The sequence below is a fragment of the Phocoena sinus genome, chromosome 7 (assembly GCF_008692025.1).
Source record: "Phocoena sinus isolate mPhoSin1 chromosome 7, mPhoSin1.pri, whole genome shotgun sequence".
NCBI lineage: Eukaryota > Metazoa > Chordata > Mammalia > Artiodactyla > Phocoenidae > Phocoena > Phocoena sinus.
In genome coordinates, this window is record NC_045769.1 from 44574807 (window position 1) to 44599894 (window position 25088).

Below are 25088 nucleotides of genomic sequence, written 5' to 3' on the forward strand. Positions count from 1 at the left end.
GTTCTTGGTCAAGTGGCAGGCACCTTTCCTCTGTGCCATTCTCATCCTGCCTCCATTTTATCCCCACTATGTTGGGTTGGATGATTTTGGTCTAGGGGGCTCTGTGTCTTATTGAGGAGGCATCAGATTATTTCACAGAGAAGAAAGGGGCAGAGGAGCTCCTTTTGGCCATAAAATGAGCTCATTCTCCTAAGGATATATGGAGGTAGGAGATTTGAGACTAACTAGAGGTTCATTATGATTTTAGCAATAATATGAGGTTGTTCTCAGCTATTTCACCCAACCAGCAAAAATTACTGGATATCTGCTATGTACTAGATACTGGTTAGGCTCTAGGAATAGAATAGTGAGCAAGATAAATATATTTTCTTTCCTTATGGACCTTACTGTCTTGTAAGGCAGGTACCGAGTCGCCTGGGAATACATAAGAGTACTGGCCTCAACTGTGTGTGTATGTCTGAGTACTTTAGTGATGGAGATGGTGTAGGGAAAGCACCCTGGAGGAAGTTTTATTTAAGCTGAGACTTAAAGAGGAATCAGCCAGGGACAAACAAGGTGGGATAGTGGAGGAATGCGCTATGGTTGGTACAAGCGTGTTAAGGGGTTGATGCAGTGTAGAAGAATAGTGTGTGAGTGAGAAGATAATAGTATATGTGAAGATGAGAGAATTCATGTTTGGGAAAGTTAAGTGTGCCTAGATTTGGGAGTATGAAGGAGATAGCGGTTCAGTTCTGAGGTTAGAGAGGTAAGCAAGAAGCCAGATCAGTCCTCTTAGATATAAGATGTTTATCCTGAGATCAAGAGGGAAAGCCTTTTTTTTTTTTTTTTTCCTGTACACGGGCCTCTCACTGTTGTGGGCTCTCCCGCTGCAGAGCACAGGCTCAGGACGCACAGGCTCAGCGGCCATGGCTCACGGGCCTAGCCTCTCCGCAGCATGTGGGATCTTCCTGGACCGGGGCACGAACCCATGTCTCCTGCATTGGCAGGCAGACTCCCAACCACTGCGCCACCAGGGAAGCCCAGGGAGAGCCATTTTAAAGTGCTTTTAGCCAGGAAAATGGCTTGAATGGTGCATTTTAGACAGAGAACTCTCTTGTGGGAGGAACAGGTTGTAGGGAGGTTAGGATTGGTTGTAAAGAGATTATTCAGGAAGCTCTTGCAGGGATCCAGGTGGGAGATTATGGTGATTTTGAACTAGCATGGAGATAATGAAGGGGGGCGGAAATTAGATAGATTTAAGGGAGATACTTAGGAGGAGACTTGGTGGGATTTGATGATGTATTGGATGTGAGAGATAAAGGGGAGAAGGAGGCAAGGATGACTTCCAGGTTTCTAGACTGGGCAGTGGGCTGAATGGTGGACTGTTTACTTAAGATTCGGGAAAAAGTGTGGCTGGGGAGTGGGTTGGGGAGAGTGAAGGGAGATGAGTTTAATTTGTTAGGTGTGAAATACCTGTGGGCTTATCCACGTGGGAGTGTTTTGTCTGAACAAAAGTGTTTTGTCGGTTATGCACATCTGGAACTCAGGGTGCTGCTTGGGCAGGAAGTATAACTTTAGGACTTACAGAGGCACAGTATGCTCCAAAGTGTGTGCTTCTGCAACATGAATTAGCTCATAAGTGATTGGTAAATGGGAAAATGATGTTAGGATAATGCAAAAATTATATTGATTCATATGCAGTTTTTTCTAGGCAAGGGGAGATAGGATAGTGGCAGTAGATATATAATCATCTAGACAGGAAAAGAGTGCTTAATTACCTCAGTTGCTGTACTGTGAATAGGCATTCTCTTGTCTGTATTTTAAGAAAATTAAAAAAAAAACCCACACAAACAAATGCCTGTTTCTGGGTGGACCTCCACCGTAAGGTGAACCCTCAACTCTTGGCACTTGGTGTTTAATGGCGGCCCCACTGGCTTATAGCTGCACTTACACTGCTTTGTCTCAGCATGTGCCAGTCCTGCTCTGATTAAAGTATTGCCATTCTTTCCACTTTATTGTTGTGCATTTTAAATATCTGCACTGGCATTCTCTGTTCATATTGAGCTGGTGGTCCTAATCAAGTCCCTGGCCTGCGACCATTTATACTTTCTGTTAGCACCCAGAATACAAAGTTGCATAGGTTTTGAGTGGACTGCCAAAACTCTATTTTTCTTAGAAGCTCTGTGCAGTTTTGTAGAGCCTGAGGATTTTTTTCAGTAACTCATCATGTTATAGCAGAGAAACTTGTATTGAAAATTTGTCAGTAGAAAAGCTAATGCAAGGAAATGTGACAGAAATAGAGTGACAACCAAAGTAAGTCCAGAATGGAATACAAAAAAATGTTTATTGGCCAGAGGCGGAACAAGGAACCTATAAAAGACACTGAAAAAGGGGGGCCCAGAGGGGCAAACCAGAAGAGTGGACTTGTCATGGGAACCTTCAAGTTGGCTTCTGTGCCCCAGAAATCTTTGAGAGTTTCTTTGCTTTGTGGCAAAGAACCATATTCCAGGTTTGTTTTGTACATTTTATTCAACAGACCTAAAATCGGGTGTTTTTCCAAGGCAGCCCTGGTTACTTTTAGTAGGAAATGATGGTTAGCAATAGTAATCTGGGCACTAGTTAAGTTGGTAATTGTTTCTAGGCCTTTTTGAAGAGAACTAAGAATATGTGTTTTATTTTTAAGAGAAAATAGGTCCTAGATCCTGAGTTCAGTACTTCCTATTCAAATTTAGATTCTTACTTCTTTGATATTTGTCACTTTCTTCTCATGTATGTTGAAAATCTGTATTTAAAAAAAATAACATTAAGATTGTGACAAATTTGCTTTGTCCTAATGTGTATAATAGTTTCAGAATAACAATAAATGTTATTATGAAGAATGGTCACTTGAAATAATTACTGTCTTTGCCCTATACCAAAATTTTTTAGTAACTTAGCTTTTTCATACTTTTGCAGAGTATTCAACTTGGTTCTCATGAAAATAACTATTTATGACTGACGTTTGGTAAACTCTGAACTCAACAGATCAGAGAAGTATCAGGTATATCAAAAAGTAGCCAGAGGGCTTCCCTGGTGGCACAGTGATTGAGAATCCACCTGCCAGTGCAGGGGACACGGGTTTGAGCCCTGGTCCGGGAAGATCCCACGTGCCATGCAGAGTGACTAAGCCCGTGTGCCACAACTACTGAGCTTGCGCTCTAGAGCCCATGCTCCGCAACAAGAGAAGCCACTGCAATGAGAAGCCCGCGGGCACTGCAACGAAGAGTAGCCCCTGCTTGCCCAAAGACCCAATGCAGCCAAAAATTAAATAAATAAATTTATATAAAAAAAAAAAGTAGCCAGAGAGTAGCTTTCAGGATGCTAGTTAATATAGATATTAGTTTTACAGAGTTAAGGGAAATTGTTGGTAAATCTGAGGTCGATTAAGAGTACTCCTGTTATAATAGTTCTTATTGTTTGAATATATGATATGAGGCAGTTGATGCTTAGAGCTTCTCTTTTTAAACATCTATTAAATATGATTGGGATTGACATATACACACTAATATGTATAAAATAGGTAACTAATAAGAACCTGCTGTATAAAAAATAAAATTCAAAAAAAAAATAGACATTTAAAATATAATGTGTGGTATGTTATAATATATTGGGGGAATGTGCTTATTTAGGCAAATACCTTGAGCAGGAATCCAGGAGGTACGTAAGAGTTATTTCTAATTTATGTTTTGTTTTTTTAAATTAATTAATTAATTTATGGCTGCGTTCGGGCTGCGTTGGGTCTTTGTTGCTGCGCGGGCTACTCTCGTTGTGGTGCACTGGCTTCTTATTGCGGTGGCTTCTTTGTTGCAGAGCTCGGGCTCTAGGCACGTGGGCTCAGTAGTTGCAGTGTGTGGGCTTCAGTAGTTGTGCCTTGCGGGCTCTAGAGTGCAGGCTCAGTAGTTGTGGCGCACGGGCTTCGTTGCTCCACAGCGTGTGGGATCTTCCCGGACCAGGGCTCGAACCCGTGTCCCCTGCCTTGGCAGGTGGATTCTTAACCACTGTGCCACCAGGGAAGCCCTCTAATTTATGTTTTAATGTATGATGTACCAGAATTATATTTCTGCTCACTGGCTTTTTTTCATATAACTTTTAAGATTTACTCTCAGCAATTTTCAAATATCTCTCTGATATTTCTGTTGAAAGTAAAACTGTACCTCCAAGGATGGTAGACTGTTTATTCATAAATAAATTAAATATTTCTACAGCAGTTATTTGTTTCTGCTGAATATAATTTTTGTCCAAAAATAACATGAATTATATGCATCCAAAGCAGCATAATGTAAATGCTCTCTGTAGTCTATCAGAATACATTAATAGGGCTTCCCTGGTGGCACAGTGGTTGAGAGTCCGCCTGCTGATGCAGGGGACACGGGTTCATGCCCCGGTCTGGGAAGATCCCGCATGACGCAGAGCGGCTGGGCCCGTGAGCCATGGCCGCCGAGCCTGCGCGTCCAGAGCCTGTGCTCCACAGCGGGAGAGGCCACGACAGTGTGAGGCGTGCGTACCGAAAAAACAAAAAACATTAATATTATGTAATCGGTATGTTAATACTATTAATATGCAATATTAGTCTGTTAATATTAATGTGAGAAGCATAATAAAAATAACTTTTTTTACTGGGTAGGCTGCTAATCTAAGGCATGTGGTCCCAGAGATACATTATGAAACTTATTTTATGATTATGATATTAACTTTTATACCATAGTGACATAATGTGTGATGAAAATCTATTTGAATTTCTGACAGAAATATGTACCTAATTTCAAAGAACCATTTATAATCTTGAATGATGGTGAGAGAAGACTCTCATGTACTCACTGATACTGAGATGCAGTGTTCATTCTGGACAGGAGCTTACTCATTCTCTCTGATTAGAATTTAAATTCATGACTCTTTGTGTGAGCATTTGTCACATCACCCCATTGTATGCCTTTCTGAGTTTGTTTTCTTTACTGTGGTTGTTGGCGCTGGTTACTCTGGAACATTTATTTTTATTTTCATTTGGCTCAAAAAGACTATTGTGAAACAATTTCAATTAGTAATATAGTACAGAGAACTCCAGTGTATCCTTCATCCACATTCCCTATTATTTCCGCATTTGTTTTATTTTCTCTTCTTCTCTCCCACATGTGTCTATGAATAATTTTTTTCTGAACCATTTGAAAGTTGAAGACATGATGATTCTTTATTGCTAAATTTTTCAGTGTGTATTGCTTAAGAATAAGACACCAGAATCAGGGAATTTAACACTGATGTATTATTATCTGGAACATTTCTTTTTCAGGCACCAAATTAAATTGTTCTACATGTGTTTTTGTTTTTGTGTTGGGGGATTAATCTTGCCATTAGTATAAATCATGGAGTAATTGACTATATATTAAATTAACTTTAAATATCTGTATAATTATCAATTTTTAAAAATGTGCTTTTTGTCTAGAATAGTAATATTATCTGGAAATATAGAAGTGATACTCATTTCTAGTTACTGATAAGCATATTTGCATTTTGAAGGATTTAATTGTGCTTTTTAAGTAATTATAATGAGATCTTCTTTAAAAGCCTTAAAGCTATACCAGCCTTTTTCCTTTGTTGAACAGTGAAAACTCATCTAGCTCTAGTCTCTTAATTAAAAATAAAAAAGTCTTAGATCACCTAAGTTTTGCATTTAAGAATGCCAAACTTTAAACAAGTAGGATACGAGTTTGACTACATTCATATGTTCAGTTATTTATGCTTATCCATATTCTTTGTACTAGATTATAAATATGGATCAGATTCATTTTACTTTATCTTCACAGTGTCAGTACAGTACTGCAATGAAGATTGTTTAATAATAATCCAAGTAAAAAACAATGTCAGAATGCTTGAGACACCATAAATATAAGGCACAGAAGGGTTAAATGTAAGATAATAGAAAAAGTGTTTACCAACACTAAAATAACTGATACAGCTATTTTAATATCAAATAAGGTACTATGGCAAAAGCTTTTACTTGATATAGGACATTTCATAGTTATAATAAACAGGTATGACAAATCTAAATTTGTATGTCCTGTGAATCTTGAGAGTGTATTTTTTCTCTTAGGCTTTAGTCATGTGGTCTTATGTCAGATTATTTCTAATTGAGTGCTGGTTATTTCTAATTGAGTTATTTCTACTTGAGTATTATTTGAGCCCTGGTATGGCATAATCTTCCTACTGTTGTTTCTATTAGGAATCTAGGCTAAGGGCACTAGCAATCCCAGATCATCTCAGTCCCGTCAGGAATGGGAGTATTTGAAGCTGAGCATTTGAATCCAGGCCACCCTAACTTCTAATGTGTAACATTTTGGGGCCCAGTTCAGCAAACCCTCAATTTCAGTTCTTATTCTCTTAGCAGATAGGGCTTAGTTCAGTCTGTTGAAAGCTATTCAGCTTTTCACCTTCTTAAGTTCAGTGTAGTCAGATTCTGAAAGTAATTTTATTGACTCTAATCAACCATAGAAAGATATTTTATAAATGCTTGTCTAAAACTCTCAATTTGTAGCAATATGAAGCTGAACAGAATTGCTTAATGAGTTTCATAATGTACAGTATGACACTGAGAAACAATGGGAACAAACCTCTGCCTCTGTGAAATAACTCTACTGGTGTGATATTTTCAAACATTTAAAAATGTTTAATCTTGCAAAAAAGTAGAAAGCCCTTAAAGGGGAAATAGACAAAACCACAATCCTAGGAGAAGATTTGAACATACTTCTTTCAATGACAGATGAAGCAGAGACATAAACAGTATATGTACATATATACACATACATTTTACATGCATGCACATGATTTAACATGGTCCAATAAACAATCCAATTAACATGGACTCAGTAACTGTAGATTTCATGTTCAATTCATGTGTGCATGGAACATTTACCAAAATTGGCCATAGAGTTAGTCTCAGCATATTCCAAAGGTTTAATCTTACAGACTGTTCTCTGGCCCCAATGGAATTAAGCTAGTAATCAATAATAGACAGAAAATCCTGAATGTTTGGAACATGTTTCTGCTACGCTTTGAGGGTATGGAAGGATTACTTAAATTACACTAAATGGATTACACTAAATGTACCATAAACAAAAATAACAAATTCGATTGTGTTAAAATTAAGAAGCTCTAGTCATTCCAAGACATCATTAAGAGAGTGAAAAGGCAAGCCACAGACTGGAAAATAGGTATTTGGAATACAGTCCCTTGTTCTCAGCAGGGGATTGGTTCCAGGACCCCCATCCGATGCTAAAACCCAAGGATGCTCAAGTCCATTGTATAAAATAGCATAGTATTTGCATGTAACATACGCACATCCTCCCATATATTTTAAATCATCCCTAGATTACTTACAATACCTAACACAGTGTAAATGCTATGTAAGTAGTTGTAAACGGTGTAAATGCTATGTAAACAGGTGCTGGTATGCAGCAAATTCCAGTTTTGTTTTTTGGAACTTTTTGTTGGAATTTTTTAGAAAATATTTTTGGTCTGTGGTTAGTTGAATCTGCAGATGAGGAGCCGTGAATATGGAGAGCTGACTATACATATATTTGACAAGAAATCATATGAAGGATGTAGAAAGAATTTCTACCTATGAATAAGAAAATCCAATGGAAAAATGAGCAATAGATTAGACATTTCATAAAGAGAATATGCAGATGACCAAAACATGACAAAGCACTCAATTGGATTAATCAGCAAGAAAAGGAAAACTGAAACCACAATGAAATACTAACATATACTCACTAGAATGGCTAAAATATTTTCTATGTGAGTCTGTTTCTGTTTCGTAAATAAATTTATTCGTATTATTTTTTTAGGTTTCATATGTAAGTGATGTTTGATATTTGTCTTTCTCTGTCTCACTTCACTTAGAATGATAATCTCTAGCTCCATCCATGTTTCTGCAAATGGCATTTCATTCTTTTTTATGGCTGGGTAGTATTCTATTGTATATATATACCACATCTTTATCTATTCATCTGTTGACGGACATTTAGGTTGCTAACATGTCTTGGCTATTGTAAATAATGCTGCTTTGAACATTGGGGTGTATGTAGCTTTTTGAATTAGAGTTTTTGTCTTTTCCGGATATATGCCCAGAAGTGGAATTGCTGGATCATATGGTAACTCTGTTTTTAGTTCTTTAAGGAACCTCCATCTGTTCTCTGTAGTGTTTGAACCAATTTACATTCCCACCAACAGTGTATAAGGGTTCCATTTTCTCCACACCCTCTCCAGCATTTATTATTCGTAGACTTTTTCATGATGGCCATTCTGACTGGTGTGAGGTGATACCTCATGGTAGTTTTGATTTGCATTTCTCTAATAATTAGTGATGTTGACCATATTTTCTTGTGCCTGTTGGCCATCTATATAGAATGGCTAAAATGTGAAAGACAATTTCAAGCATTGGTGAGGATATGGAGTACAAAGTCATATTGCTGCTGGAGTAGAAATTGGTACGACTGCTTTGGAAAATTGTTTGATCTCGTCTTTTAAAGTTGATTGAATTAATGCTCTGACCCAACAGTTTTACAACCCAACCAAAATGTGTATACTTATGCCCCAAAAGACATGTGTAAGAATGGTCATTGAATCGTTATTTGAAGTAGCCCCAAACTGAAAAACCTACTAGCTATTCACAGTAGAATGAAAATAGTTTATTCATACAAAGGAATGCTGTACAATGAAAGAAATTATTGCTACACCCATGAATAAATCTTGCAAACATAACATTGACTGAAGTCAAATAAATAATACTCTATGGCTCTATTTATATCAAGATCAAAACCTGAAAAAGTTAATCTCATTTTGTTAGAAGTCAGGATAGTAGTTACCTGAAGGATGGGGAGGGAGTAGTGGCTGACAGGGTGCATAAAAGAATTTCTGATAATTTTTATCTGGGTTTTGGTTACAAGGATGTGTTCATTTTGGGATAATTCACTGGACCTGTGTGCTAGCTGTTTGTACTATTTGTGTACTTTCGATTGTATATTATATGTCAATTAAGAGGAAAAAAAAAAAGCCAGTGTGGCTGACAAGAGTGAAAGTGAGGAAAGTGGAGAATGGTAGACCATAAGATCAGGGAGATAGAAAGGGACCAGATCACGTAGGGTCTTATCAGCCAGGATGAGGAATTTCAGTAATATTTTCATGAGATGGGGAGTCACTGGAGAGTTTTGGGCAGGAGAATGACATGAACTGATTTACATTTAATAAGTTTACTTGGCTGTTGTGCAGAGGATGGATTGTGGCAAACACAGAGGCAAGAGAGACTAACCCAGGCAAGAGATGATAGTGACTTCACCTAGGGTTGCAACAGTGGCGATTAAGTGGCCCAATCCAAGATATATTTTGAAGTTAGTGCTATCAAGACAGATTCATAGGGCTTCCCTGGTGGCGCAGTGGTTGAGAGTCCGCCTGCCGATGCAGGAGACACGGGTTCGTGCCCCGGTCCAGGAGGATCCCACATGCCGCGGAGGGGCTAGGTCCGTGAGCCATGGCCACTGAGCCTGCGCGTCCGGAGTTTGTGCTCCGCAACGGGAGAGGCCACAACAGTGAGAGGCCCGCGTACTGCAAAAAAAGGAAAAAAAGACAGGTTCATAGATTAGATTGTAAGATCAGAAAGAAAGGATGATGCTGAAATTTTTGGCCTGAGCAGCTGGGTGAATGATGGTGCTATTTGCTGAGATGGAAAAGACTGAGGGAGCAGCATGTTCAAAGAGAAATCAAGAGGTTTACTTCTGATGCATGAACATCGAGATACATATTAGATGTTTAGGTGGAGATGTTAGGTAAACAGCTAGATGTAAAATTCTAGAGAAATCAGGAGTGGGAAAATAATTTGTCGTTAATGTTACAGTGCTTAAAATCTTGGGGCTCTTGGAAGAGATCACCTGGGGAATGAATAGAAAGAACAGAGTACAGGTGAAGTGGAGTAGTGGGATGATATCTGATCATTGGGGCAGATCAACATTTTGATGTCAGGGAGAAGAGAAAGAACAACTAATGAGTTAGAAGGAAAACCAGGAGAGTGTAGTGTCTCAAAGCCAAGTCAGGTGTTTCCTGAAGTAGAGGGTGAGCCACTGTCAAATGCTACAGAGATTTATAATTATGTGATAAATGAAATTTGACTGCTGGGTTGGGTAGGATGCAGGGAGAGTATTTGAGGAGAGTTAGGAATTGGAATAAATTTTACATTTGGGGAATGAATGTGCATAACAGGTTGTTAATATAATAAAACTTGAAGACTGAAGCCTTTTTAGTCTAGCAAAGGAGTATCTGCTAAGATTAATGGTTAATAGTATGTAATGGTAAATTTTGGAAATTTCAAGGAGGATTTAATATAAGCAACCTATAATGGATTCTTTTATATAAGATACAAAAATTAGATATGAATCTGCCACGAGAGTGCTACACCCCTTTCAACGTGGATCAGTATTTATGTCCTTAGTATCTCCAAGTCAGGTGGCTTGAATTTTCCCGGTCTTCATTTCATCTTAATTGAAAGGCATTTTAAATTGGCTCCTAATGGTACTGGTGTCAATGACCTCTTATTTGGAAAGCTTTTCATTAATAACTTCTTACTAAAATTTTGAAGTCTTTGACTTTGTTCATTATTTTATCAGCCATGACTGAAACAAAATAACTGAATCAATGAATATGGGATCTATAGCTTCTACATGAAAGAGCACAGGGCTTATAAATTTCTTTCTTTCTTGAATTTAGGGGGTAGGGAGGGCCCTCTGTAGAGAATTTGGGCTGTTAGTGGTTCTTTTGCAAAGGAATGAGGGTTCCAGAAGATAGTATGGGAATGACTATCAGGGAGAGCAGTGTTAGGAAAAAGTACACAGCAGTATTGGGATGAATTTATTAGAGGCCAAAGGCCTAAGACAGCTATTGTGTGATGCTGAATCATGACAGAATCTGGGTCTGGTTCTAACTGAAAATGTGGTGAAGAGACATTTTTAATTGAAAAGAACAGGCACTCACCCAAACAGATCCAGAAAAGAGAAGGGAGCAGTTAAGAGACAAGTGCAGGGAACAAATGGGAATCCAAAGACAAAAATGCAACATAGCTTGTCTTCCTGAAAATTGAACTGCAAGTGTGGGCTTAAGGCAAGTCTGAGTAGTGCATTTGCCTGTTTTTCTCTCTCCAGCTATTTCTGTTTTCTTTGTTCTCTGTGTTGTACAGGCTACATGCACTAAACAATCTAATAGAAGTTCTGAATAATGTGAAAAACATAACATAGGAAATGTATGTCACAATGTGAGCACAGACAAACTTGGATACTTTGTAATCACATGTATACCTCTTATTTTATTCAAATACATCTGTTGATTCAGAGATGACTGTTAAGTTTGTCATTTTCAGTGACATTCAACAAGTCAGAAACAGACTTTCAGCCAAATCTTTTTATTTTGTAACTTGTGTTTAGTAATGGATTTTAAGAGTTAAATAGTTACTAAGTGTTGTATCTGAGAAAAATGATGTTGCTAATTTTATTTGATGAACTATGTGAATAAATAAAATGTGTTAATATTCTATTTAAGCCTACTGAAATTTGCTAGAATAGCTTGGTTATGCTTTTTTGATGATTGGTTCCATTAAGAATACTCAGTGGTTCTGGGAAGAGTCAGTATTCTATAATGCTGCATCTAGTTTGAAATAAGAGGTAATTGGGGAAGAGGACATGAAGCATAACACAGGATACTAATCAAAAACATTTTAGCTAAAACAAATCTGTTCCAGATATCAGGGGTACCCATGTACTTTTCACCCAGAAAGTTCTGAAATTGTGTGGTTTAGGGTTTCCCTCCTGTCTATCTCCTGAAATTCCTTTAAAGAAATTCTTTATGAAGAATTATATATAATATATATTATATGTATCTTTGTATATGCTATAATTTACTTGGTTTATAATGTTTGTGAATGTGAGGTTTTATTTTTTTTTTTAACGCCCGCAGTATTTTTAAAACAATTTTTTGCCTTTTCCCTAGGGAGTTGGTCTCTCAGTTCATGGGCAATTCCGAGTGGCTACTGAAAAGTCTCTTTTTGCAATGCCAGAAACAGCAATAGGTAAAAAAAAAAAAAAAAACAAAAACCAAAATTTTCATACTTTTACAATTATCATCTTTTGATACATTTCAGATTACAGTTATTGAAGGAATTGATGGAATCTTGTATGAAAGAACTTTTAAAAATAAATTATAATAGGAAGATACCTAAAAGTATATTAGCTCATACTTATATCTGAAAACACAAAGGCAAGCATATTTAAACTGGAGACACTAGCGCACTGTAGTCTATTTTATTTATTCTTATTGAAGTATAGTTGATTTACAATGTTGTGTCAATTTCTGCTGTACATGTCTTTAATTTTAGATGAAAGATTATTAGAGGAAATATCTTGCATTCAGATCTATGCTCCATCTTGAGTTAACTTTTGTATGTGGTGAGAGGTATGGATCAAAGGTATAGATCAAAGTTTATTATTTTGCATAGGGAGATAAAATCATTCCCACATCATTTTTTGGAAAAAGCTACTATTTCTCCACTGATTGCCTTTGCACCTTTGTATGTGCTGATCTTGGTGCCAACACCACACTGTCTTGATTACTGTTGCTTTATAGTAAGTCTTGATCAAGTAATGATAATCCTCTAATTTTGTTCTTTTTTTTTCTTTCAAGTTGTTTTGGCTCTATAGATCCTTTGTATTTCTATGTGAATTTTAGAGTGATTTTGTAAGTTTCAACAAAAAGGCCTCTTAGAATTTTTTTTTTTTTCGGTACACGGGCCTCTCACTATTGTGACCTCTCCCATTGCGGAGCACAGGCTCCGGACGCGCAGGCTCAGCGGCCATGGCTCACGGGCCCAGCCGCTCCGCGGCATGTGGGATCTTCCCAGACTGGGGCACGAACCCGTGTCCCCTGCATCAGCAGGCGGACTCTCAACCACTGCGCCACCAGGGAAGCCCACCTGTTAGAATTTTTATTTGGATTGTCTAGGATCTATCAATTTCAGGAGAATTGATATCTTAACAATGTTGAGTCTTCAGACCTGTGAGCAAGGTATATCTTTCCATTTATTTAGGTTTCCTTTAATTTCCCTAGGCCATGTTTTGTAGTTTTCAGTTTCTTATACATCTTTTGTCAGATTTTTCCTTAAGTATTTCATATTATTCAATGATATTATAAATGATATTTTTAAAATCTAGTTCTGATGTTAGTTATCAATATATAGAAATATAATTGAGTTTTGTACTTTGTATCCTGCAAACTTGATAAACTCACCTATTCTAGTAGAATTTTTGTAGATTGAATTGGATTTTTTAAATAGATAATTATGTTGTTTACAAATAAAGTACATTTTACTTTTTTCTTTCCCATATGGATACTTTTTATTTTTATTTTTTCTTGCCTTATTCCACTGGGTAGAACCTCCAATACAATGTTGAACAGATACGTTGAGAGTGGGCCTTCTTGCCTTGTTTGGGATCTTAGGGGGAAAACGTTCAGTCCTTCACCAATTAAGTACGATATTAGGTATAAGTTTTTCATAGGTGCCCCTTATCAGGATGAGGAACTTTACTTCTGTTCCTAGATTTCTGAGGGGTTTTATAAGGAATGGACTTTGGATTTTGTAATTTTTTTCAGCATGTGTTGAGATGATCATTGTTTTTTCTTTTTTAGTTTGTTAAGGGTGGATTACTTTGATTGGTTTTTTTAACATTAAAGTAACCCTGCTTTGCTGGAATAAATCTCACTCAGTATGATGTGTCCTACTTTTTATATGTTGTTGGGTTTGATACACAAAAATTTTATTTGGAATTTTTGCATCTATGTTCATGAGGGATATTGGTCTGTAGTTTTCTGGTAACATCATTTTGGTATCAGGGTAATGCTGGGTTCATATCTGGAAAGGTTCGGGTAGAATTGATTCTTTTTTTTTCTTTTTTTTCATGTGTTTGGTAGAATTCACCAGCGAAGCCATCTAGGTCTAGAGTTTTCTTTGTGGAGAGGTTTTTAACTACAAATTCAAAATCTTTAATAGATGTAGGCTATTCAAGTTATCTGGGGTTTTCTGCACAAACTTTAGTAATTTGGGTCTTTTAAGGAGTTTGTCCATTTATTAGCATAAAGTTCATTTCCTTATTATCTTTTTAGTATCTGTAGAATCTATAGTAATACCTGGCTCTCTCATCTTTTTTTTTTTTGGTCATGCCATGCAGCATTTGGGATCTTAGTTTCCTGACCAGGGATCAAACCCGTGCCCCCTGCATTGGGAGCGTGGAGTTTTAACCACTGGACAGCCAGGGGAGTCCCTCTCTCATTCTTTTTTTTTTTTTTTTTTTTTTTTCGGTATGCGGGCCTCTCACTGTTGTGGCCTCTCCCGTTGCGGAGCACAGGCTCCTGACGCGCAGGCTCAGCAGCCATGGCTTATCGGCCCAGCCGCGCCACAGTATGTGGGATATTCCCGGACCGGGGCACGAACCCATGTCCCCTGCATCAGCAGGCGGACTCTCAACCACTGCGCCACCAGGGAAGCCCTCTCATTCTTGATATTAGTAATTTGTCTTCTCTTTCTTTTTCTGATCACTGTAATTAGAGGTTTATTAATTTTATTGATCTCAAAATAAGTTTTTTGGTTTTCTGTTTTATTGATTTCTGCTCTGATATTTATTACTTCCTTCTACTTACTTGAAGTTTTATCTCCTTTCTCTAGTCTCCTAAGGTGAAACCTGAGGTCATTGATATGAGACCCAGGTATAGAATTCTATTCTGATGTTTAAATGTCAGTACTTTAAAGATTTTGCTACACCATCTTCTCATTTATGTTGTTTTCCATGAGAAGTCTGCTTTTATCCTTATCTTCGTTCCTCTGTAAATAAGTGTCTTTTTTTTTTCTTTTTTCTTTTCTCTGGCTGCTCTTAAGATTTTCTGCTGATCACTTGTTTTGGTGTGCCTTGATCCCTTGATTATGACGTACCTTTTTGTAGCTTTCTTCCTGTTTCTTATGATTGTGTTTATTGGGCTAGTTAGTTTTGTAGTTTTTGTCAGATTTGGAAATTTTGACATTATTTCTTCAAATATTTTTCTGTCCCTCCATTTCCTTTTCAGGAACTCCATTTAAACTTTTGTTAAGCTCACTCATGTATTGTTGATTTTTTTATTTCTTTTTTTTATTTTAGATATTTGCTATTCATATGTTTTCAAGTTCACTAATCCTTTCTTTTGCAAAGTCAAAACTGCCCTTAATCCCATTCATGTATTTTTTAGCTTATACATTCATCTTAGTTTTCATCTATAGTAGTATCGTTTGGGTCTTTTTAAAAATATATATTATTTGTTATTTCTTTTTTAAAATTTATTTATTTTATTGATTTATTTTTGGCTGTGTTTGGGTCTCTGTTGCTGCGCGTCGGCTTTTTCTAGTTGCGGAGAGTGGAGGCTACTCTTCATTGCGGTGTGTGGGCTTCTCATTGCAGTGGCTTCTCTTGTTGTGGAGCATGGGCTCTAGGCACACGGGCTTCAGTAGTTGTGGCATGTGGGCTCAGAATTTGTGGCGTGTGGGCTCTGGAGTGCAGGCTCAGTAGTTGTGTCTCACGGGCTTTGTTGCTCCACGGCATGTGAATCTTCCCAGGCCAGGGCTCGAACCTGTGTCCCCTGCATTGGCAGGCGGATTCATAACCACTGTGCCACCAGGGAAACCCCTCTTATTTGCTTTTATTTAACTTTTTGAACATATGGTATATGTTTATTATAACTGTGTTGATGTCCTTGTTTGCTAATTCTTATGTTTATGTCAGTTCTGGGTCAGTTTTTCTCATTTTGTTTTTTTGTTTTATTTGTCTTTATAGATAATGTTACAACATTTCAAACTTTATTCAAACACATTAGTGGTGGCAAAGAGCACAAACGAGTGACAGGCACGATTGCTAACGCCAGGATCAAAGGCCAGGAAGGAGCTTGAGAGAGCCTGTTGGTCCCTGCCTTCCCCACACCTTACTGTCACTTTCTTTTTTTTTTTTACTGGCATATAGTTGCTTTACACTGCTGTGTCAATTTCTGCTGTACAGCAAAGTGAATCAGCCTTATGTATACATATGTCCCTTCTTGCTTGGATTTCCTGCCCATTTAGGTCACCACAGAGCACTGAGTAGAATTCCCTGTGCTATACAGTAGGTTCTCATTAGTTATCTATTTTATACATAGTAGTGTATATATGTCAATCCCAATCTCCCAATTCACCTCCCCCACCTTTCCCCCTTCGTGTCCATACATTTGTTCTCTACATCTGTGTCTCTGTTTCTGCTTTGCAAGTAAGATCATCTATACCATTTTTCTAGATTCCACATATATGTGTTGATATACAATATTTGTTTTTCTCTTTCTGACTTACTTTACTCCGTATGACAGTCTCTTGGTCTTTCCATGTCTCTGCAACAGTTCTGGATCAGTTTTGATTGATTGTTTTATCATGTCATCATGGGTGGCAATTTCTTGCTTTTTTAGATTCCTGGTAAGTTTTGACTGGATTCTAGACATTGTAAGCTTTACTTTGTTGAGTGCTGGATATTTTTGTATAGATGGTTCCCAACTTACACTTTTTTGATTTTACAATGGTGCAAAAGCAATATACATGTAGTAGAAACTGTACTTTGAACTTTGACCTTTTCTTTGGCCGGCCATATCCGGTACCATACTCTCATGTGATGCTGGGCAGTGGCAGCGAGCCATAGCTCCTATGCAGCCACACAATCACAAGGATAAATAACTGATACTTAGAACCTTTTTGTTTTTCACTTTTAGCATAAGTCAATAAATTTTATGAGATATTCAACACTTTATTATAAAATAGGCCTTGTGTTAGATGATCTTGCCCAACTTTAGGCTAATGTAAGTGTTCTGAGCACATTTACGATAGGCTAGGCTGAGCTATGATGTTTGGAAGTTAGGTGTATTAAATGCATTTTTGTCCTATGGTATTTTCAACTTATGATTTGTGATGGATTTATCAGGATGTAACCCCAATGTAAATTGAGGAAGATCTATATTCTTATAAATATTCTTGAGCTTGCTCCTGGGATGAGGTTATGTTACTTGGAAACAGTTTGTTCCTTTCAGGTCTTTTAGTTTTTTTTTAAAAAATTTATTATTATTATTATTTTTAGATGCCAGGTTGGAGCAGTGCTCAGGCTAGGGCTAATTATTCCCTACTACTGAAATGAGACCCTTCTTTGCCTTCTACTCAGTGCCCCCACGAATCCTGAGTTCTCACAGTCTGATTGGTGGGAACAGGCACTATTCTCAGCCCTGTGTAGGTTCCCAGTACTGTTCTCTATAATCCTTTCCTGTGGTTCTTTCCATAACCTCAGGCAGTTTCTTCATACACATGTACTGATCAGTACCAAGCTGAGGACTTAAGGGAGACACTATGCAGATCTCCAGAGTTTTCTCTCTGTGCAGCTCTCTCCTCTCTGGTACTCTCTTCTGGGAATTCTGTCTGCCTCAGTCTCCCTGGATTCTTAGCTTTATTCCCCTCAAATCAAGGGCTGTTCTGGGCCTGGACATTCTCTCAAGGCTTTAAGCTGGAGCTTTTGTAGAGTTTACCTCACTTGTTTTCAGATATTCAGAGATCACTTACCTTTATTCCCTGATGGTCCAGTTTGTTGAAAACTGGTATATTGTATATTTTCTATAGTTATTTCAAGTAGGAGAGTAAATTTAGTCCCTCTTACTCCATCTTATCCAAAGTGTAATTCTTCTGGATGGCTACTTTAGATTAGATGGTTAAAGATGTTTTCCAAGGAGATGTCCTTTAGGTTGAGATTTGAATGACAAGAGGGAAGCAGCTATATTAATATCTTAGAACAGAATACTGTGGTGTTAAGAAGTTAGTCTAAAGCAAGAATAAAGCTTTACCAGTTCAAGAAACCAAATAGAGTCAGCTGTCTGAATCAAGGGCAGGAGTGTTATACTGTGCTCTTCAAGAGGTACACAGGGACCTCTGGTGAAGAGTTTGGATTTAAACCTAAACATTATGGGAAACTGTGGGAGAGTTTAAAGCAGGGAGTGGCATGGTCTGGTTTACATTTTAATGCCATCATTCTGGCTGCTTTAAGGATAATGGATTGTAGGGGGTGCAAGAGTAGAGAGGCTTGTTAGGAGGTCATTACGTTAATCTAGAGCTCTGCTGTCTGATACTGTAGCCACTAACCACAGATGGCTACTTAATATAAATTAAATTTAAATAAATTCAGTTCCTCAGTTGCAAAGTGTTTAATAGCCACATCTGGTTAGTGGCAGCATAGATTATAGAACATTTTCATCATCATAGAAAATTCTATTGGATAGCACAGGTCTAGAGAGAGATAATTTTAAGCTTGGAGTAATATGGAGCTATAGAGTTGGAATAGAGTGGATAGATTTAGAAAATGTTTTGGAGTTAACTTGCTTGCTGATATAATGAATCAGGAATAACTCCAAGGTGTTTAGGTAGTGCTACTAGATGGATGAGGCCAATTAGGGAAGGAACAGTATGGTTGGAGGGATGAGAATCAGGAGTTGTGTTTTTGCCATGTTATATCTGGGATGCTTATATCTATGTGGCTAAATCTAGAATGCAGATTTGAGAGTTTGTATTCAAGGGAAAAAGGCATAACTAGATAGACAGATTTGGGACTGTATTGGTCTGCTAGGGCTGCCATAACAAAATAACAAGACTGGGTAGCTTAAACAACATTTATTCCTCCCAGTCCTGGAAGCTGGAAGTCCAACATCAAGGTATTGGCAGGTTTGGTTTCACCCAAGGCCCCTGTCCTTGGCTTGTAGACAGCTGCCTTCTCTCTGTCCTCACATGGCCTTTCCTTTGTGTGTGCCCTCAGTGTCTCTTCCTCTTACAAGGACACCAGTCCTATTAGATAAGGCCCCCACTCTTATAACCTCATTTAACCTTAATTACCTCTTTAGAGGTCCTTTTCTCCAAATTGTCACATTGTGGGGTTAGGACTTCAGCTTAAGAATTTTGGGACACCATTTGGGACACAATTCCGTCCCTAACAGGGACTGATCCGCATATAGATATTATCTAAAGCTGTAAGAGCTAAGGAAATGCGTGTGTGGGGTATCGGAGAGCCTCAGATGAGGCCTGGGCACAGCAGTGGGCACAGGTCCAGCAAGGGAGGTGGAGCCAGTAAGGGGAACTGGAAAGAAGCAGCCATTGAGGCAAAGGGCGAAGGGGGAGAATGTGGGGCCCTGGAACACACAGAAGTGTTTTCACTTGGGCAGAGTGCTCCTGAGGTTCAGCAGCAAGTAGGAATGGATATTGAGGGACAGAAAGACGACCAGAGTGGCTGGAGTATAGTGAGTGAGTAGTAAGAGATGTAATTGAAAAAGTGGTCAGGGGCCTTGAAGACTGATAAAGGTGTTAGTTTTTTTTTTTTAAATTAATTAATTAATTAATTAATTTTTTCAGTATGCGGGCCTCTCACTGTTGTGGCCTCTCCCGTTGCGGAGCACAGGCTCCGGACGCGCAGGCTCAGCGGCCATGGCTCACGGGCCCAGCCGCTCCGCGGCATGTGGGATCTTCCCGGACCGGGGCATGAACCCGCATCCCCTGCATTGGCAGGCGGACTCTCAACCACTGCACCACCAGTGAAGCCCCCTAGGAACTTTTTGACATGTAGAACTGGGAAGAATTTGAATGCTTGTATTTTTATCTGAATTAATTGAAGCAATTTTCAAATAGATAGGTGGATTATAAACCTAGAGGGTCACAATTGTTTAAGGAGCTCTTAAACACCAAAAAGTAGTGTACTGGCAAGTATTTGCATATATGCTATTTTTAGTTGTTGCCAGTAGAGAGAGTAAGGGAATTTAAAAAACACTCATGGTTAAGAAAAGAGTAAGTGCAAGTGATTTAACTAGGTATAAACATGTTCATTTAGTAGGACTAATGGTTATCACATCACTTTAAGTATCTTGAATATTAGATAATTGACGGTTTGAACATTGATTAAATGGTAATAATAATTTATCACATAATAGCCTTAGATTACATATATTTTTTCCTGTGCTTATCATTTGGAAAGAAAATATTGCTTCAGTCTTTACCTGCATTGGAGACTCTTAAAAAGTAGTAGTAGAGATGAGTAATTTAAGTAATATTAAGTAGTTATATCCAGAACATTGTGCCGTCATATCCGTTATTGACTTCTATAGAAATGAAACATGAAAAATTTGAAAAGTACCCCAATTAAGATAGCACAATTTATAGCAAGTCTTTTGTGACATTGATTGCATTGTATAGTACATTGTAGTACTGTGGTATAGTAATAATATTTTTACTATAGATTCAGACTCCAGAGAAAAATGGCTCTTTGATCTCAAGTAAAGAGAGCTGAATTTATCTTTTTCATTTGAATCATTGTCTCTTTTTGTTTTTAATTACAGGGCTATTCCCTGATGTGGGTGGAGGTTATTTCTTGCCACGACTTCAAGGAAAACTTGGGTGCTTCCTTGCATTAACAGGATTCAGGCTGAAAGGAAGAGATGTGTATGCAGCAGGAATTGCTACACACTTTGTAGATTCTGAAAAGGTAATTACTTGGATGATTGCATTTTGTGTTGTTTGGAATAGCTCATGGGGAGGCAGTATGAGTGGTTGAGATTACAGGCTTTGGTCTACATGGGTCTGAACCCTACATGTACCCTTAAAGCTGTGTGACCCTGGGGAAGGTGCTTAAGCTCTCCAATCCTCATTTCCTCATATGCAAAATGGAAATAATTATATCTGGATCCAGGGCTGTTTTGCCTGGTACCTTCAGTGAATATTTTTTAATGAATAATTATAGTCTGTTTAAAAAAAAAAGTAATATTTTAAGAAAGTCTAATATATAAAAATCTGAATTTATGTATAAAAAGATAGGCTTTTATAAAGATATTTTTGAAAGATTCTTTTGTTTGTTAGTTTCCCTAGTGCAGTTAAAAGTTTGTAAAATATGGTCTTAAAAACTCTTCTGAAGGGTATCTGTTGTAAGGGACACATATTACTTACCTTGGTCTTAAAACATTTTTCTTAAACAGCACGGTCAGTTTTCTTAGCTCAGGATAGCACAGTGGCAAAGGATGTGCAGATGGACAGCCTGGTTTTAAATCTTAGCTTGAATTTATCCTCTTTAGCCCCAGTTTTCCCATCTCCACATTGAGGACGGCAGTTTTATCATAGCAGTTGAAAGTCATTGTGTTAAATGTAACAGAAGGCCCAGTTCAAGGTGGTTTTGCCTTAGAACTCCCAGCAAGAGATTTGGGATTTTTCTGCTTCAGCTGGCTTAGCTCAGTCTTATTGAACTGACTTGTTCCTGAACCACATGGGTGGGTGGAATACACTGGCTAATCTATCCTAGCTAATGTGCTCCATCCCTGGAACTGTGGGGTAAAGTCAGTTTCCCAGGAAACCAATGGATTTCTGATCTTGAGGGAGGGGTGTTATGTGATAGGGGAAGGAATGCTATTAAAATGTATCAAGTATACAAAGTTGAAAGTTGTCCCCTTACACTGTTACGAGGGCCTTCCATCACATTTGCCTGAATTTTCAGATATTTCTCTTTTTTAGATCTTTGTGGGCATCCTTGGTCACATTGAGTAGATGGCTGTCTCATTTTTCCCTTGAGCTGTAACAGGAAGCAAACATGGGTACTCCATTATTTGCTCTGGAGGGACATGCTTGATTATAGTGGAATTTGGTTAAGGATGGGGGAGAGAGCTGATCCACAGCCCTTTCTTCTGTCAGATTGCCCAGTAATATATGCAGTGCATAGCCTACCATTTACAGGGCCTGTAGTGGATAACAGAAATGAATAATACACATTGGGAATGGGGCTAGAGGTGGGTACAAAAGATAAAAAACCATCTGTATCATCTGACAGAGTAAAGTATGGTAAGTGTACAAACAATACAAAGAAAGGATTCAACGGATTGAATCCATTGAAGGAAGAGCTTACTTATAATAAAGGACTGGAAGTTTTCTCATAGAGGTTGCAGTTCAGCTGGGCCTTAAGATAAGTATTGTCAGGAGAAGTTTTTCTGGATAGAGGAGACTAATGAGCAAGCCCCATAGGGGTAGGAAAACATTAGCTGTGTTTTAGAAACAGTAAAAAGTCCATTTGGCTGAGTGTAGGAAGAGGTATATGAGGGATATAGGGGGAAAGCTGTTGGAGGACAGAGGGAACGAAAAGTACCCACCAAACTGAGAAGGTGTCTTGAGACCAAAAAATGAGGCAGGCGGCTCCATATAATCAGTGGATCAGTTTGTTAGAGGGTAACTTATGCTCAGGGTGGCATTGGGCGAACAGTGATCTGGCAGCATTCACAACTGCACCTGCACTGCTGAGGGGCCACTGGGATAGTTTATAGTTGACCTTCGGGTATGGGGGTGTATGCTTGGAAACAGGACATGCGTTCCTAAATTGGAGTTTATGAATGGGTAACTCGTCTCTTGGGCACTGGGAATACATACATCATCGAGAGTCTTCATCATTGTTTGGGGACTAACAGAGCGTGGAGGCCACTTGGTCCTAATGATTATTAAACGATGTCTATTAACTATTGATACAAAGCCCTTGATGACAGAGAAGTGATTTACCACACAGTACAGTCCTGGGTAGGGTCAGTGGAAGGGCAGGAGGAACTGTATGGGCCCAAGATGGTGTCAGTTATGTTAATAGCCATACAAGAGTTAAGTGTGGCTATATTATAGACCTGTGCATTGACTATAGTAGCCATTAGTCACATGTGGCAATTTTCATTAAAATTAATTAAAATAAAATTTATAATTGGGATCTTTAGTTGCAACACTACATTTCAAGTGCTTAATAGCTAGAGGGAAACAAAGATGAATGTCTCTATTTCTCCTCTTCAATTTCTTTCGTCTTTATCCATTCCTTGCAAGGCAGCATTTACTTTGTGGGAATGTGTGTGCTTTCAACTTCAGTGAAAATTGCCTTCATTGACTCAGCTGAAGGGACAGTATCATAATTTTAAGACAGGGATTTTAAAAAAGAATATAAGATTTCTAAAGAAAAAATATTCTGTGTTGCTGTGGTGTTTTAAATGTTTTCCTTTACCCCCCCTGTAGTTGGGCATGTTAGAAGAAGATTTGTTAGCCCTGAAATCTCCTTCAAAAGAAAATATTGCAGAAGTCTTAGAAACTTACCATGCAAAGGTAATCTTGTCAGTATTCTAACCTCAGATTTTAATTCATGGGGAAGGGGAAGTGACTGAAAAATTAGCAGTTGGTGAATATTATAGTTTGTGGATATAAATAAATTACTGGGATTTATTTACTTTAAAGCTTGTTGGGAGTATCAGTGCTTCACAATCATTAGGATGGCCATCTGAGAAGATGACTTCTTTACATGCAACTACACAGCTTGTTTTCTCATTTCCGGTGAATTTCAGTGCATAGCCTTGTGATTGGCCCTTGCAAGGGCTTTTTACAACACACTGTGACATTTGTGTAATGGAGGTTCAGTGTTGATGCTATTTGTGGAGCTGCTAAAGTGAAACTCTGGTCTATATCGAAATATGATAATAACATACGATGCCGTGGTTTCTTTTAATTCCTTTTGTTGTCTAACTTAAATTCTCTTTTAAGAGCCAAGAATCTATAAAAATGCTACGTGACTTCTAGTTAAACGTGATAGATGCCATATATGCTCCCTCCTGAAACCCCACTAAAATTGTGGTAAAGGAATAAGAAAGGCAGGAATCCACAAAGAGAAATAGAACAGAAAAGGAGACAGTGGCAGGCATAAGATGTCAGGATTTTGGAAGCTTGAAAGTGGAATGATGAGGGCAACTACTTTAGACCTGAGAACACTGAACTCAGTGGGGGAAGCCAATAAGAAGTAAGCCAGTTCTTTCTGTAGACTCTTTGTAGGGTACCAGCTCCCTTTGACAGGCCTCGCTGGCTAAGGGCAGGGATAGGTGAGGTGCTCTCCTGAAAAGAGGCAGAACATATCAAATGGGAAGAATTTTGGCCTCTTTTCCTAGTTGGTTTCCAGAACTCTTATGTACCATCTATCTAAGCTTGGGCAGCCATAACAAAAATACCGTAGACTTGGTGGCTTAAACAACAGAAATTTCTCATAGTTCTGGAGGCTGGAAGGTCCAAGATCAAGGTGCCAGCCTATTAGGTTCCTGGTGAGGAACCTCTTCCTGTTTTGCAGATGAATGCCTTCCTGCTGTGTCCTCACATAGCAGAGAGAGAAAGTGAGCTCTCTCAGGTCTCTGCTTATAAGGGCGCTAATCCCATCCTGAGGGCTCCATCCTTTTGACTTAATTACCTCCCAAAGGCCTCACCCCCAGATACTATCACATTGGGATTAAGATTTCAACATGAATTTTGTGGGGGCACAAACAGTTAGTCAGTAGCACCATCCTACTCCCAAGCAGTTCATTAGAAGCAAAAGAAAACCTGTAGCTATTGACATTCGAGCACCCCTCTATGAAAAAAACATCCAGGCCTGATCATCTCATAATGCATCAGACAATTGATAGTCCCATAACTGCAATTGACATTACACACAACACAAAGCTTCCTAATTTTAGTGCTTCACATAGAATAACAAGGATTGCCAGGCATTAAAAACCGGAGATTGGCTAAAATAAAAAATGTACTTGAAGGAAGTAGGCAATGCAAGGAGAAGAAGGAACCCTAACAATTATAGGTTTGGTTGTTTTTTTTTTTATCTTCAGATAAGAGGAAAATATTTCATCTGTGAAATAAGAACAGATGTTACAAAGAGAAATAGTTAAAGAATAAAAAGAAATTTAAAATGTGACAGCGAAATGGGGGAAAACCTCACAACAGCTTAGATTAAAATTGATGGATGAGGAAGACTCTAAGAGGATAATAAGGTGGAAAGTGGAGAGAAAAGAAAACTTGGTATTATTCCAGGAGGTCCAAACCTGTTAGGAATTTGTAACAGAGGAGAGGAAATATTTAGAGAAACGGTAACCGTTCTCTGACAAAATTACCCAGAACA

The 25088-nt window shown here is 38.2% G+C and overlaps 1 protein-coding gene across 3 annotated transcripts in view; it reads left to right on the top strand.

Moving 5' to 3' along the window:
• HIBCH (3-hydroxyisobutyryl-CoA hydrolase) overlaps positions 1–25088 on the top strand; it is an 87960-nt gene that overhangs the window by 37987 nt on the left and 24885 nt on the right. For all 3 annotated transcript variants that reach the window (XM_032637350.1, XM_032637353.1, XM_032637351.1), the window contains 3 exons: positions 12040–12118; positions 20494–20639; positions 23177–23263. In XM_032637350.1, the coding sequence (XP_032493241.1) occupies positions 12040–12118; positions 20494–20639; positions 23177–23263 (312 nt within the window). The remainder of the gene's footprint in view (positions 1–12039; positions 12119–20493; positions 20640–23176; positions 23264–25088) is intronic.